At 42.7% G+C, this 14,572-nt stretch overlaps 1 protein-coding gene across 2 annotated transcripts in view; it reads left to right on the top strand.

The window, feature by feature from the left end:
• The window catches only part of ERP44 (endoplasmic reticulum protein 44), a 52,472-nt gene that overhangs the window by 5,309 nt on the left and 32,591 nt on the right, over positions 1–14,572 (top strand). Inside the window, exon 1 of one of the 2 annotated variants that reach the window (XM_083822755.1) lies at positions 3,770–3,817. The exons of the other annotated variant lie outside the window; for it this stretch is intronic. Within the exon in view, the coding sequence (XP_083678881.1) occupies positions 3,785–3,817 (33 nt within the window). The 5' untranslated portion in view covers positions 3,770–3,784. Of the gene's footprint in view, positions 1–3,769; positions 3,818–14,572 lie in introns of those variants that run through there. 2 annotated transcript variants of the gene reach the window in all.

The raw sequence follows: 14,572 nt of genomic DNA, 5'->3' as shown, positions 1-14,572 counted from the left end.
ATAGCGATGCCAACTGCTCATAGAATTTTTAAAAAGCTCATAACAGATTTTTGAAATTTTGACTTTTCAATTTATTGACTCTCAGGTATTTAATTTTACGTTGTTAAGAGTTGTTCTGTAAAGCAGTGGCTGTACTCAACAGTAACTGGGAATATTTTTTCACTTCCATTTGAAGATGCTGTTGTCAGGGTGCTGCGTTTCTGCAAACCAGTTGTAGGACCCTGGCCATGCTGAATTACGCTCTGGTGATTACAAAAACTGACAAGATGTATTGCAGAAGAGTTCCATCGTTTTTTCACATATACAGCTAAACCAAACCTGGACGCTCCTTCACACACGTGCATGCACACCTCTTGTAATCCTGTAGCGAGCCACAAGATCTGCCACGAGATCTGCACAAGATTTGCGTAGGCGATGGAACACAAACTTTGTTTTGTTGCTTGCACTGGCACTAAGCAAAATGTGAAGTATGTAGTGGTACGCATCTTAAACCACACGCTGACTGAAATATTGAAAGCAGAGAAAATCGAGTGAAGATGGGACATCACACGCAGTTATGTGCGTGCGGGTGCTCTCTGCGTACCTTGAGTTTCCAAGGAATTATGTGTGCAGCTTGAGGTTTCTGGTAAGCAAAGTAAATCTGATCATCTGTTTTTCATTGCGGTAAATGTTTGGGGTTTCTGCCCTCCCCTCATTTCTTCATCTACATTAATTTGTCAAAGCTTTCTCTCTAAAGCCATAGAGGAGTGGTGAGTCTCACTGCGTTTACCCGCTGGGGCCAAGTTGTAGACTTTTGTTTTTGATTGCTTCTGCTGGGAGCTCGTTGATCGTGTCAGTTGGAAGGAACCTCTAAAGGTCTTTTGGTCCTACTCCCTGCTCAAAGCAAGACTACTGTAGGTGAGGTTGCTCAGGGTCTTTTCCAGTTGAGATCTGAATATCTCCAAGGATGGAGATTCTAGAATCCCTCTGAGCACCTATAAACGTTGAAAATTCTATCTGAAGAACCTCTTTGGAGCAGCAGCTTGTGTCCTGTCCCTGTGCATCTCTGAGTCTGTCTCTGCCTTCTCTGTAACCTGCAGCTGGGTAGCTGATAGCAGCAGCTACACCTTTCCTTCTTAAGGCCGAACAAGTACAATTATCTCAGCCTTTCTTTGTATGTGCCCTGTTCTCCAGTCACTGTTCATCTTGGTAGCCTTGTGCTGGACTTCACTCCCACACGTTAACCTCTGTCTGGTAGAGACAAACCCCAGCCTGGACAGAATTCTTCCGATGTGGTCCCACAAGGGCCAGTATAAGGGAAGAATCAATTCCTTTGATCTGACGGCTCTGCTTTTGCTAACGCAGCCCACGAGGTATGCAGTTGGCTGCCTTTGCTGCAAGAGGCACGCTGCTGACTCCTGTGCAACCTGCCCCCCAGCACCTTTCTGTCCCTGGGGGATGGTGAAGAGCTGTTTTCTATCCAGTTGGCTCCCAGCCTGTATGGGGTTAGTCCACCCCAGATGCAGGACTTTGCCCGTGTTGAACTCCATGAGGTTCCTGTCAGGCTGTTTCTCCAGCTGACCGAGGTCTCACCGAGCGGCAGATCTCCCCTCTAGCATATCAGCCAGTTCCCCAATTTGGTATCCTCAGGAAATTTGCAGAGGGGGCACTTTACTGACAGCCAGGATGGTGGAACAAAGACAAACATTTTTGCACCCAATACTGATCTTGCAGAGACTCCACCAGAGACCGCTTGGACCTGGTACCTTTGAGGAGAGCCCTGTGAGCCCAGCTGTTGTGTCACTCACTTCATAGTTCACTTATTCAGCTCATATATTACCGGTTTAGGTCTAAGGATACTTTGAGGGACTGTGTCAGAAGCTTGTTAAAGTCGAGGCAAACAACTCCTTTACAGTCAATCAGACAATCAAATTGGTCAGATTGATTTGCTATTTCTGAATCTCTGCTGGATGGACACGGCTTCTGGGAGGAAAACTTGCCTCCATAATTCTCCTGGGGACCCAGGAAAACGCATGCTATCTGCTTTTGTGTGTCTGTACATGTCCAACTTGTTTGTTTCTAGCTTGATCTTACCTTCATGTGGGTAATGCTTCCCTTCTACAGTATTCTACGGGGCTCAGACATCATCAGAAGAAAATGATGGGAAGAAGACATTGAGTTCCTAAGTCTTTTTTGGGGTCCTTTGTCGTTAGGTTCCTTGCTTGTTGAGCAGCAGACCTACAATTTTCTTAGTCTTCCTTTTGTTGCCTGTAGAAACCTCCTGTTGACCATTAACATCCCCCTGTAGTTTCAATTCCAGCTGAGCTTGGGCTTTTCTAATTTCTCCTGTCTGCTCAAGCAATGTTTCTCTACTCCTGCCAAGCATTCCTTTTCCTGCCTCTACCTTCTCTGTACTTCATTTTTCCGTTTCTGAACTCATCCACAAGTTCCGTGTTAACCCATGCAGATCTTCTGCCATACCTTACTGACTTTTTCTGCAAGCGAAGTGGATTGTTTTTGTGCTTTGAAGAGGTTGTCCTTGAGCATCAGCTGGCTCTCATGGGGCCATTTCCCTTTCAGAGCTGTGTTCCAGGAGTGGACTGAATTGTTATCGAGACCCGGGTGTCCTGCAGGTGATAGATGGGAATTACCACGAGTCCTGATCATTACTGAGTTATAGCTGAAAGCTTTCTCAGCATGAAGAAATGAAATGCTGGAGCTCCCGAAGGCTTATTTCATGGAAAAAGTCGGTTACTACATTATGAAGTGTTTGGACAATGCTCTCAGACATGTGGTTTAATTTTTTGGTAGTCCTGTGCGAAGCCAGGAGTTGGACTTCATTATCCTTGTGGGTCCCTTCCAACTTGGGATATTCTGTGTGTTGGAGTCTCTCGGTTGCTTCACTTTGGGACCAAAATTAAGGATATGCTAACTTACGTGGAGATTTCGAGTATATGGTTGGCTGCTTTCACTTTGGAAAGGAAAATACTCTCCCTGGCACTGGGAGAGAGACTGTTTTTTTGCTTGTTTGTTATTTTTATTATCTCTGAAGCTTTTTATCCTAAAAGGTGTTCGTGAAACACAAGCCTGAAGTAGAAAGCAGAGCCCTGGAAATGGAATATAGTAAATGAACTGGTTCCTTGGCAATCCTTGTCTCTCGTCTCGCGTGTCATCAGTGGTCCTTGCCTGGTTTTAATGTGTTTTATCGAGGTGCATCCAACAAAAGGTCTGTGAAGATGTCAGCTTGGGCTGTGGGGTCTTTTTTGTTCTTAACATTTGTGAAGAGAAGTGGGGAGAAGAAGAGTAATCTAACTTCTGTTGTAAGACAACTGGCAGTGAAGCTTACATTTCATCTCCAAGTGGATTCACGTGGCAATTGGGCGTAAACCTGGAGAGACCTTGTTCATTAGGAGCTCTGCAAGGAAGCACTTTGAAAGGCAAGGCGTAGGTGCCTGTTCCAATGGTCTTGAAAAAGAAATCAACAGCTGTGGCTGTGTTGTTGTTTCCCACAGCTGTCATGACTAGGAAGTGATGATAAAATTAACAAAGGGAAAGTGTTGCAGTGATGCACCCCCATTTGTAATCCCAGGAGCTTTTTGTTCCTTTAGTCCCCTGTCACTTCTGTCTCTGCCATGGTTTATTGCTATCCCCTCTCTTAAATCTTGCTGGAAACGCTCAGTCCCTCAATTCTTTGCCAGTTATGAAGATTATGGGTTTTCATAAATGTGTGTATGAAAATACTTTTTTTTTTTTTTTTCTTTCCCCTTCTCCCTGTTGAGTCGATCCACTTGGGATTTTGGAGAGAATGACTGCAAGACAAACGGGTAGCTTCACAAAGGTAATTAAGGCAGTATGTGGTGCGGAGGGGGAACAGTTAGGGGTTCTTTCCTCCTAATGATCTGTTAATTAGTGAAGGGAGCTCAGCGAGTGGGGGGGCCTCTCAGGAATTACCTTTGACTGACATTTCAAACTGCTTTGGTTAAGAACATGTAATTGCAGGGGGGAGAGGGCTCTTTATTTTTGTCTTTTTTGTATTTTCCCTGTCAACATAGGCTAGCAGAATTTGCTAAGATGGTGCAACGGTGTATATATGCATGCATGTATAAAATTAGCATCACCTAGCTATTAAATATTATTTTAAAATAAGCTAATACATCGCTGTGATACCTGGCAGAGGACTTTTGCGACTATTTTCCTTGCTGTGATTAACAGTAACCACTTCTTTATTTTGCAAACAGCAAGCACCCTACATTGAGCTGGTTAACCGCAGAGCCAGCGCGTCCAACACTTGCTACCAGTTCACGCAGTGCGCCGTGTGAAGGTGGTACTCTTATTTTTAGGACTGCTCTGGAATGCTTGCTTGCAAGTTTTCATGGGAGCTAGCCTGCTGGCAGAGTTTGTGTTCCTTGGAGGATGTAAAGCAGCAACGGGGTATCCCTATCGCGTTCTTTTGTGCATTCCAAAGTATCTGTGGCATGTGTCCTGTCCCCCGCATTATTTACTCTTCTGCTGCCCAGCGTAATCCACGATAAACTGACTGCGTGTGTGCAGCCCTTAGCAGCTGTTTAGGGCAGAAATAGCCCCTGCGCAGCCTGAAATTAGCCACTCATTCTTCAAGCTCTAACTTGCATGTGCAGATGTGGTCCTAAAGGTGATTTTTTTCTGTTTGGGTCCAGGCAGCATAGCCTTAATTAATTTTCTGTAGAAGATAGTGAATTGATTAATTGTGAAATGTATCTTTTTTTCCTCCCTTAACTTCAGAGGTTTTTCAGCTTCCAATATATAAATTAGAACGCAACTGTGGAGTAGTATTTCTATTACTGCTTATTTGGGAAAAATCCTTATCCTCTCACATGCCACTTGAAGGTAGCTAGTAATAAATACCAACCTGAAACATCCAGGCCAAGCATTTGTTACAGGCAAGAAAATGGGTTGCCAGTGAGCTTTTATATACTGAGATTTGTAGTTCACATCTCTAAAATGGAGGCTTGTGAAGTGTGCATCACAAATTTGCCTGAAAAGAAATGAAAATAATCCAAGTAGCATAAACAAAGGTGGTGTTTTAAATGGATTTAGGCTTTTCTAAAAGAGAAAGGAGCAAACCGCGCCCCCCCCCCCCCCCCCCCCCCCCCCGGGTCGTATCTTGTAAAGTTGGTGGTTTAGAAGTTGTGAGGTATTCTTCCTTGTTTGGTTTCCCCAGAAAAAAGAGGGAGGAGCAGCAGCAACACAGGACTGGCTCTCAGATGGTTTTTCATGTAGAAACTGAGGTTTCATACGCTGTGGATGGTTATGCTGCAGAGCACTATGTTTGTCTTGGTAGTTGCGCAAAACCTTAACCTCCTGCTGAAACATTAGGAGGTCATCTGAGGGAAGGTGGCATCTCGGTCACGCTCAAGGAAGAAAAAAATCTGTAGCACGATGACGGTCTTAGTGGTACTGGAAGTACTGCTGCTGGAAGTTGTAGGTCTGAGGTTGGTAAAAGGGGCTGCTTGGGGGCACACTCACCAGTGGGTACGTTTGGCCGAGATTGCAGGGTGCAGCGTGACTGCGATTCCGAACTGCAGGAGGGTAGGAATGTAATTTTAGTTGTCATCCACACGCTCGCTCCTCTGCACCGAGCGTATTGCAGCTTTAGTTTTGACAGCTGTTGCTCTGAGCATGAAATAAGGATGGGCCAAATCAAGTTGGCCGTGCTTCCACATTCTGAAGCCAATTTTGTCATTTGGAAATATGGCTAGGCAGCAGCACTAATATGAACAGCATAACTTAAACAATGTTATCAGACTTGATGTGTCTGCTTGTGTTCCCTTATATTATCTTTATAGTTAAAGCACCATGTTTTGCTTTCCTCTTGGTGGGGGAGAATGACCCTAGCTGTATTTTTCACTTAAGTGTTTTGGTCTAATTGTCATTTTCACTTTTTTTTTCTTTTTTTACACAGTGCATTAGCTGCAGACTTCAAAGCAGTTAGGACTCCGCACCTGTGGAGTCACAGGGTTTTGATGCTTCATCTTTCAGTGCTGATGTGAATGTGGATATGAATGCTCTGCCTCTAGAACTGGCTTTGTGCTCGCAAATGCGCACAGGTTTCTTGCTTACTACTCTTATGGGTTCTGCTGTGTAGAGCTCCTGAATACTTCCCTCCTTGGAGGGGAAAAAAAAAAAAGGCAGCAAAGAGCAAAAATCAGACCAAGCAGAGTGGGACCTGTTTCCAAGATGTTGCTACCCAGGATCGTATGCAGAATGTTACAGATATGTGAAAGTGCAGATTTCTTGAAGGCTGCACTTTCATTATGCCACCTGACTGATATTTTATCTAAATTGCCTCTGAGGTATTTCTATCATGGAGAGCTAGTTCATACGTGTTTATGATAGCCTTTTAATTTGCATTTGAGCAGTTGGCTTCAGTGATTCCTACCTACTTTGAAAACAAGTTCCAGCATGAAAGGTAAACCTCAATAGGCTTCTCTTTGCTCAAGTTCTGTCTTTTTTTACACCACAAAGAGATAGATAACTGGATGTTTTGGAGCAGAATTGAAAATAGATTGTATTTGCACTACTGAATACATGGTTAATGAAAAGATAAGCAACTGAGAGTGAGTAGGTGTTGGAATTGAGTATTTCAGTTGAAAAGGATTGGTTTTTGTCTTGTTGAGCAATAATACTGATATGTACTAAAATCTACTGAAATTAATACTTAAGAGGAACTGTGTGTTATTTTTAAAGCAGCAGGATGTGCGTAGGCAACAGGTGTAGAATAATCTGAAGGAATGAGTGCATGAGCAGGTAATCGAATTTTCTGAGACAACAAGCATTCATGTGAGGTTGGAGATGCTGTTTCTGATGAAACACTACAGCTACTTTCAGCTCCCACCTCTGAGATTACACTTGAAAGAAGAGTTCCTGAGTTCAGTTGCCTCTCCTTCCACAGAATTGCTTAACAGTTTTGGTTTCATTTCCATCGCCGGTCCAAGAAAAGACAGAACAGAGAGGGAATCCTCATTCGTTGTCTGTTCTGCACTGGCCCTGTCCATAAAGACTGGAATAAAGGTGAGAAGAAAGACTGTAGACAGTCCTGGTGAAGAACGGGATAAGTAGGTTGCTTTCTGCAATGATGCATGTGGGTCTCAAAGGCAGTCCTTAATAAGCCTTCTATTTAGACTTGACTATTTATATGAAATGACTCAGTTTTTTCTCTATTCCTACACAACAAAATCATTTCCAAAGGTATTTTAAGTCTAAAAATGCCTGTGACTTACTTAAAATGCAGAGGAAAGTCTTGAGAAAGTCTTGACTTGCATTTCAAGTGTACACACCTGTATGAGTACATGTGTAATCTGTGACACGAGGAACGAAGTCGTGGATTTAAACTCTAAGGTTTAAACTCTCTCCTATGAACAGTTTTGGTAATGGCTTTTGTGTGGTGTAGCAATTGCCTTCACGGAGAACAGGCTTTTCTCCTTGACATAGTGAAAAAGAGTTGGCAAACTTCTGCTCTGCTATCAAAATTTTCTCCTTGGCAAGACCAAGCTACCCTTTATTTTATGTTGCTGGATCATACCTTTGACAAGTTCAGAAACTTCAGGGTATGGACTTTCAGGAGCAGCTGTTGGTGTTTAATTTGCGCTAATCTTTCTGGGTATCTAATTCTATGTACTTTATTCCTTCTTGAAAGTGAATCAGCGCGTTGCTGCCAGATAATCAGAGCAGTTGGTAGCCATGTCAAATAAAGAAAGCGGTAATGGAATGTGAGGTTCTGCCACCCCTTGATTTTTTATTTTTTTCTTATAAAGCTGCGCAAGTTATATAATTTTTCAGGGGAATTCTAGTCACCTATTAGTAGTAAGCGTGGTAAATAAAATATCTGAAGATTCAGAGTTTTCAGGCAGTTTCCTGGGGAGCTGAATTCATGGCTTTAAAGCTATGAAACACGCTTTAGGGTAAGCTGATATTTCTGCAGATGTGGACTACTTTATATGTTTTTTGTGAAGCAGTACAGTTGTTCAGACGCCCATTTACACCTGTGGTAGATATATGGAACGTTGCCTATAGTGGGATATTTCAGACAAGGAAAATAGTGCGTTACGGCCTTCACTGGAGAGTGCCCTTTTCCCTCTGGGTCAAGAAGGGAAGTAAGTCAAAGTTAGAAAAGAGTTGAACTGAAAATAACTTACAGGTCTTATCTCTGTGACATTTTTTTAAACACGCCTCGTGTCATTTTCGAGCCCTGACTTGAGCATTCCTTTAAAAGACAATGATCCTTAGATTTGTGCCCAGAGACCTGAGCTTTAAAACTGTGTTTAGATGCGTGGGTCTGCCGTTCATAGCCTTACGGAAAAAATGTGGTGTGTTGAATTGCACATTTTGATAGTGAGGTTTAATTTTCTTCTCTGCAATGGACTCTCTGAGTGAACATATTGCATCTTGTAACAGGAATGCACAAGCTGCTGGGAGGTAAATTTACCCCATTCTACTGGGGGCCTTCAGTGCTATGGCAACAAGCCATTGAGACACCTCTTTGGTTGTGAACCATTCCCAGTCGTAAATGGCACGAATGACAATCCTACAGGGCTTTTCCAAGTCAGCTAAGGTCAGCTGTAGGAACCACTAATTGCAAGGTGGTTCTCTTCACCTAGAGCGTAGAATCAATATCATTTGGAATTGCAAAGATAGGGATCAGTTGTGATATTTGGTTTTTTGTTTCCAACTTTTTCTTCTGCAAAAAGTTCTTTAATATCGATGGTGTATGCACCTACACCAAGTATTCCTGTGAGACACTTTTAAAATGGGAGTAGGTGACAAGATACACAGAGAAAAAAATAAAATTGCACTACCTCTTAATATAGTGCTCTGTCTACCTAGCTTTGTGCAGGTTCTGTAGCACAGTTTAGCCTTTATAGGCCATTCAATTTTATAATGATTTAGCTAAAGGAGTAAGTTTACTTTTCACATCTGTGTGCGTGTGTATATATATTATCTGTAGTTGAATTTAGTTAGATTTTCTCTGTTCCCATGGGAGGTTAGTAACTGCGATCCCTAAATCTGTTTTCAGTAGATTCCTTTGAGTTTTTAAATTTTCCCTGATTCAATTTAAGATGTGGCTGTTGAGAGAAAATAATAGGAAAATGATTTTTTGGGGTATCAGTTTAAAAATTGCTCTGCAAACTTAAATATACATCAAAGTGATCATTATTTAGCATTTTGAACTAATATGGTTAGGTCGCTGTTTCATAATAACAGATAATATCCCTAATAAAAACCCTGTTTGATGGACAGAATAAGGGATGGCAGCCTTCAGTTAGTCTAAATTATGAAAATGTTCAGGCGTGCCCTGGAATATGGCAATGACAATTAAAAGAGTCGAACCACTCTACGGAGGGGGTGAGTTACGGTCTCTCTTCCCTTATTTTTCCCCAGCATTCTGTATTTACTGTTGCCTGCCTCTGCTCTGGACGCTGTGGTTCATTGCGGAGCTTCTGGGAACGCGACCAGTGGGATGTCCCTGATTGATGGCTCCGAAGCCGAACTTCAGGGGCTCTTACAATGCCTGTCAACTTCAGCGCTGCTTTCCCCTGGGGCTCCTTTCAATTTGTAGCATCCTACGGCAGGCTGTAAACCCATCTGCTTCCCGTTGTCTGTGAGTTTAATGCGGATCTCGGAGCAGCAGCAGATTAGCAGTGTGCATAAAGAAAACGTATTCGGGGACTGAAAGTCAGCTGCAGAGTCCTGTGGGGCCAAGACTTCAGGTAGTAACTTCAGCGTGTCAGTCTGGATTAGAGGTAGGATGGAGCTGGTTGCCAGACGTAAAATGATTCTGTGGTAGGGGAGAGAGGCGGTTTAGTCGTGTGCCTTTAGGATTTCCCAGCAGGAAAAAAAAAGGGGTAGATGGGAAGTTTAGCAAGTGAAAATGAAGGCTGGTCTTGTTGGCTGCCTTGCAGCTGTAGTGCTAATTAGAAATCATAGTGCTCCAAGAACAGGTTTTCCGTGTTTTTCAGATGGTTTGCTCTGGAAGTGAGGACCTCCGTTTCATTATGTGAATTAACAGAAGAAATAAGTGAAAAACTGAAATACAACAGAACTGTTTTTTCCCTTTTCTTGCAGTTTTAAGATTGTGCCCAGTTAGTTAAACTGACTCTTGTGCAAGGAAATGGTGGGTAACATGAAATGAATTTGGGAAGGAGATGCTGCTAAACCTACAGGCCTGCCTCTCCTGTCTGGCTAGCGCTGAAAGAACTATCAGCACTAATTGCTAAGAGTAAAATGTTGATAAAAGCTTTACCTAAACCTCCCGAATGACCAGCGGGCTTCGTTAATTGGATGTGTGCTACTGAACAGCAGGGCTGCCAGCAGAAGAGCCATTTAAATGGCGTGCATTTTCATCTCCTTTTTGGAAAAGGGATCTGAAACGCGGCATTTGAAGTCGGAGAGGTCTGCCTTTGAGGGGCTGTGGGGTGAATGGGATGGGTTGTGTCCAGGCCTGCTGTTTTACGTAAGGCAGCTTGTGCAGTGCTTTGCCATAATGTCAGCGGAGGACAATGTTGCCTTTTGGGCAGTGCTTTGAGGTCTTGTGTTAGAAAAATTCAAAATGTCAGCTAATGTGTAGTTACTTCTCAGAAACAAATAAATAAGTACTGGCTCCTGCCAGGAGCTGCTCGAACTTGAAGTGAATTGTTCCGCTGTGAGTTTGTCCCCTCCTGTGCCCCTCGCTGGTTCTTTTCACAATTCAGCGTGTGGTTTGGGGGATAAATTCAAAAGAAATCCCTGTGATATTACTGCATAATTTCTTCAAAGATTTTCTCACAACTGAAGAAAGTGGGTCAGAAATGCTAGGATTTCTGTACCAACCGAACTTCCCAGTGAAAACAAGCACAGCGTTATCTTCAGAAACTTCCAGGAAACAGGGCTGATCCATTCGGGCTGCATTTGGCAGGGTTACTGAGGACAAGAGGAGCAAATAAACGTACACAAGTGTCATCTCCTCTTCCCTCTCCCCTTATCAACTAAGTTTCATCTTTGCCAATGCATTGTTCAGTTCCTGATGTTTTCTTCCTCAGCAATGCATTCATTCAGTAAGCGTATACATGGTTTCTGCACTTGCTTTTTAGTCCACGTTTTTTGACATTTTTCTATAGAGACTGAGTAAATTATAAACACACATTCATCCAACTTTTGCAGTTTCAAGTATTTAGAATTTAAATATTCTACTATATCTATATTTTTGACAGTTTTCCTTTTTGAATTGTTTTTGCAAGATTCCTTCACTGAGTTTGGAGCTCTTGGGCAGTTGGTTGGAAAACTTTTTCCCTGGTTACAAATGTGAACAGTTACTTGTGTCCATCTGATGTAGGCCAGTGGAATACTAAATTTGCATTTAAAAGTTTGGAGAAAAAAAAAAGTAAGTTTTTTTTTTTTTTGCCACTGTTTTTCAGAACTTAAGTTCAATACCTGCTTTATAGTGTGCAACTGATGTTCAGGAACAATTTCTTCAAAAATACCTTATTTTCTGCCCCTGTGTGAAGCCCCATTCACAGGCTTCATCAAAGGGTAGAATATATTCTCAAAGCTGTGTAGCTTCTTAACAATTTAAATACAAATTTATATTCCTTCGTGTTAAATATTAATGTAGTAATATCACAAACCATCTTGCATCTCTGGGGACAGCGGCATTACTGGGTCAAAAGGGTGTGCTTTGTTTCTTACAGGCATTATACCCTGATGAAAGCATCAGCTGAAGTGAGTCTTGTGTGTATATTGGTATTTCTGAAAAGAAAGCTTTTTTCTCCTTAACTCTGTGTACGTAATGTGAAGGTTTTGGCACCCACAATTGTTTAGTTGGTATAAAACATTTAAGAATATACTTGTGAATATATTTTGACAAAATAGGATTTTTCGTATTTCTAGTGGGGAAAAAAGTATTCCAATCCTCTCATATTTGTGTAGCTTTCGGGGAAATAAGTTCTTAGTCTCAGTGTTTCTCTACTACTGTTTAATATGAAGGGGCAATAGGATCTACAGCTTGATTTCGTCTTCAATATATGAAGATAACTGAAGTCTTTGTTTCGGTACTCACAGCTTGCACCATGTTTTTCTGCAAATAATTAAGAAAGCAGTGAAAATTTTTATTTGTGCTATGAAGAAGTGCTAGGTTAATTTGCTTTTTTTCTGTACATAGCACAGAATCCAGTAGAGGACTGTATTGGTGAGTAAGCCCTGCACTTTGACTTTGCAGGTAAATATTTGCATTGAAAGTTAAAGTGTATTGTAGCAATCTACAAATGAAACTACAGTTCCCGCTCTGTATACCTGCTAAATAACACAGCCCGTTACCTGATCGCAAACATAATACTTATCTGTGTTATGTTTAATTTATGTTTAGTTCATCCTACTAGATGAGATTGGTGTTGCTGCTGTAAAATTGTACTTGAAAAAGCCAAGTCTTTTAAGAAATTGATATCTTACCCATTTGGTATGTTAAGAAAATACGAAATCTGAGGCTCCTGTGGAAATATTTTCACCAAAACCTACTGCAGGCATTCTTTTGAAGTTCCCGCTATCTAGAGGCTCGTGTGAATTTTCTGTGTAAGCAAGCGTTGTCTGTGCTTATGAGCAGGACGGGTTAGCCCTGTAATCTTAAAGCATACAGCCAGAGGGTTTTGAGACCTCGCAGGGCAGCTGAAACCCTGAAATCCGCAGATGAATTTGCGGTCACCTGTGTTTAGATTAGATGACAGCCAACAAAAAGAACATTGGGTAATACTGTTTGTTAGGTAAAACAATAGTCCAACTGTTACTGTTAATCATTGCTGCTGCTTCAGTTACACACGAGTTATACCTAACCTAACACTTGCAATCACTACAGCATGAGTGTACCAAAAAAAGGTACGCTAGCTCATTCACCCGCTGAGCTGGCCCGTTACCACAAACGTAACCACTACTGGCAGCACCTCCGTGCAGCAGCACCACAGAGGCTGTCATCCCCTGCACCACCCAGGGAGTGACAGCGAGGTGCCCGTGCTGCTGGTGGCCCTCAGCCGTCACTCCTCTGTGGGTGCCCCGGCCGACGGGGCTCCTCTGCAAAGACTGAAGGCAGAGTCCTCTCTTCTTGCTGGTCAGCAGCCAGTGACACAGCGTCTTCAAAGGTACTTCCCCTGTACTGACCTGCCACGACTTAAGAAGCTCATAGGTTGCTTAATGAGATGCTTTTTAGCAGACGGTGGTGTTCTGCAGTCAGTTTTGGCCATGGACCTTACAGCTCAACCACTAATGTTGTTTGTACACGGTCATCTTAAAACCAGCCATTAGACATTTGTGTCTGGCAGACTTCAGATGCCACGGGAAGACTGTGCAAATGCCTCCAGAGATCTTAAACTTGCATATAATAATGTCCAGTTATCAGTGCTTTTCCCTTGCTAGGTATTTTCTTCTACAGAAGCTGATGAGTTGTCAGGCTGTACTGTAAGATGGACTCTCGCTGCAACCCAGCAGCTTCTAGTTGGGAAATACGAAGGGATCAGTGTCTTCACTGGCGAGCGTTTAGTGATCCACAGATCTGAAGGAATTGAAAATCATTGCTGGAAACCTCACCTACGTGCCATGTACAATGATAGTTTCAGACTTATCGACAACGTCTCGCTGCAAAAGACTGCCACAATTTTTTAAGCTGATTGTAATGAAAGAAGACATCCACCGCGTCTCGTGTTTTTGAGAAGTCAATGTTTGACATGCATTGGCAACAAATGCTAGAAAACTTGATGTTTGACATTGAGTTAGTCTTTTGATAAATTGTAGACAGTGTCAAAGACAAGTGTGCCCTGGGGGCTTGCTGCTTGTAATTATTTCCTAAAGCTGTCATACCTGTAGCCGGTCAGCCACTGGCATGGTTCTGGCATAGGAGAGGTGTCAGGCTCTTCCATAAATACAGAGATCCTCGTATCACGATGCTCCAGCTTTTCTCCATGATGTGATTTGAATGTCATTTGTTTCCTGCTATTTTTTTCCCCTGGTGCCTTTGGTAAAACCAGCCGTCAGGTCTGCCTGTCTAGGCTCAGGCAGAGTTTCTTTGCAGCTACCAAGACCAAACCTAAGGCTCTGCTCTCTTCGTGACTCCTTGACCTGTATGCGTTTGTCAGTTTTCTACTGAAAACCTTCCTTTCCCTTTCCTATCACCCCTGTCAGCTGAAGGATCATAGGCTCATTGAAGAGCAGGTTGAAAGGCACCTCAGTGGAGCAGTCCAAGCCCTGGCCCTGCGTAGAGAAGGGCTGACTTTCTGGCCAGGGGTTGCTCAGGCATGAAACATTCATGTCCCGGTCAAGAGTTTGTATTGTCCTGCTCAAAAATTTGCACACCTAACTCTTCTGAAGTGAAAGTAAGGTGTAACTTGCTGAGACAGACCAGCAACTTTAACCCCTTTCTTCCCCCACTGCGTTTTGAGGTGAAAGAGCTATGCCAATTGCAGTGAAGATGAGTGTGCTTTTCCATAAAGCCGGGTGTTGCTGGGATAGTTGCTTTAAGAACAATACATGTGTCGGTTGCTTCGTAATTGAATGATGTGCTGATGTGAGTTCTCCAGTTTTTATAGTCTGGGGTGTCTGT

The sequence above is a fragment of the Anser anser genome (genome assembly GCF_964211835.1).
Source record: "Anser anser genome assembly, chromosome: 2".
Taxonomy (NCBI): Eukaryota; Metazoa; Chordata; class Aves; order Anseriformes; family Anatidae; genus Anser; species Anser anser.
The sequence above is the reverse complement of the archived record's forward strand: the minus strand, read 5'-3'. Positions and strand labels throughout refer to the sequence as shown.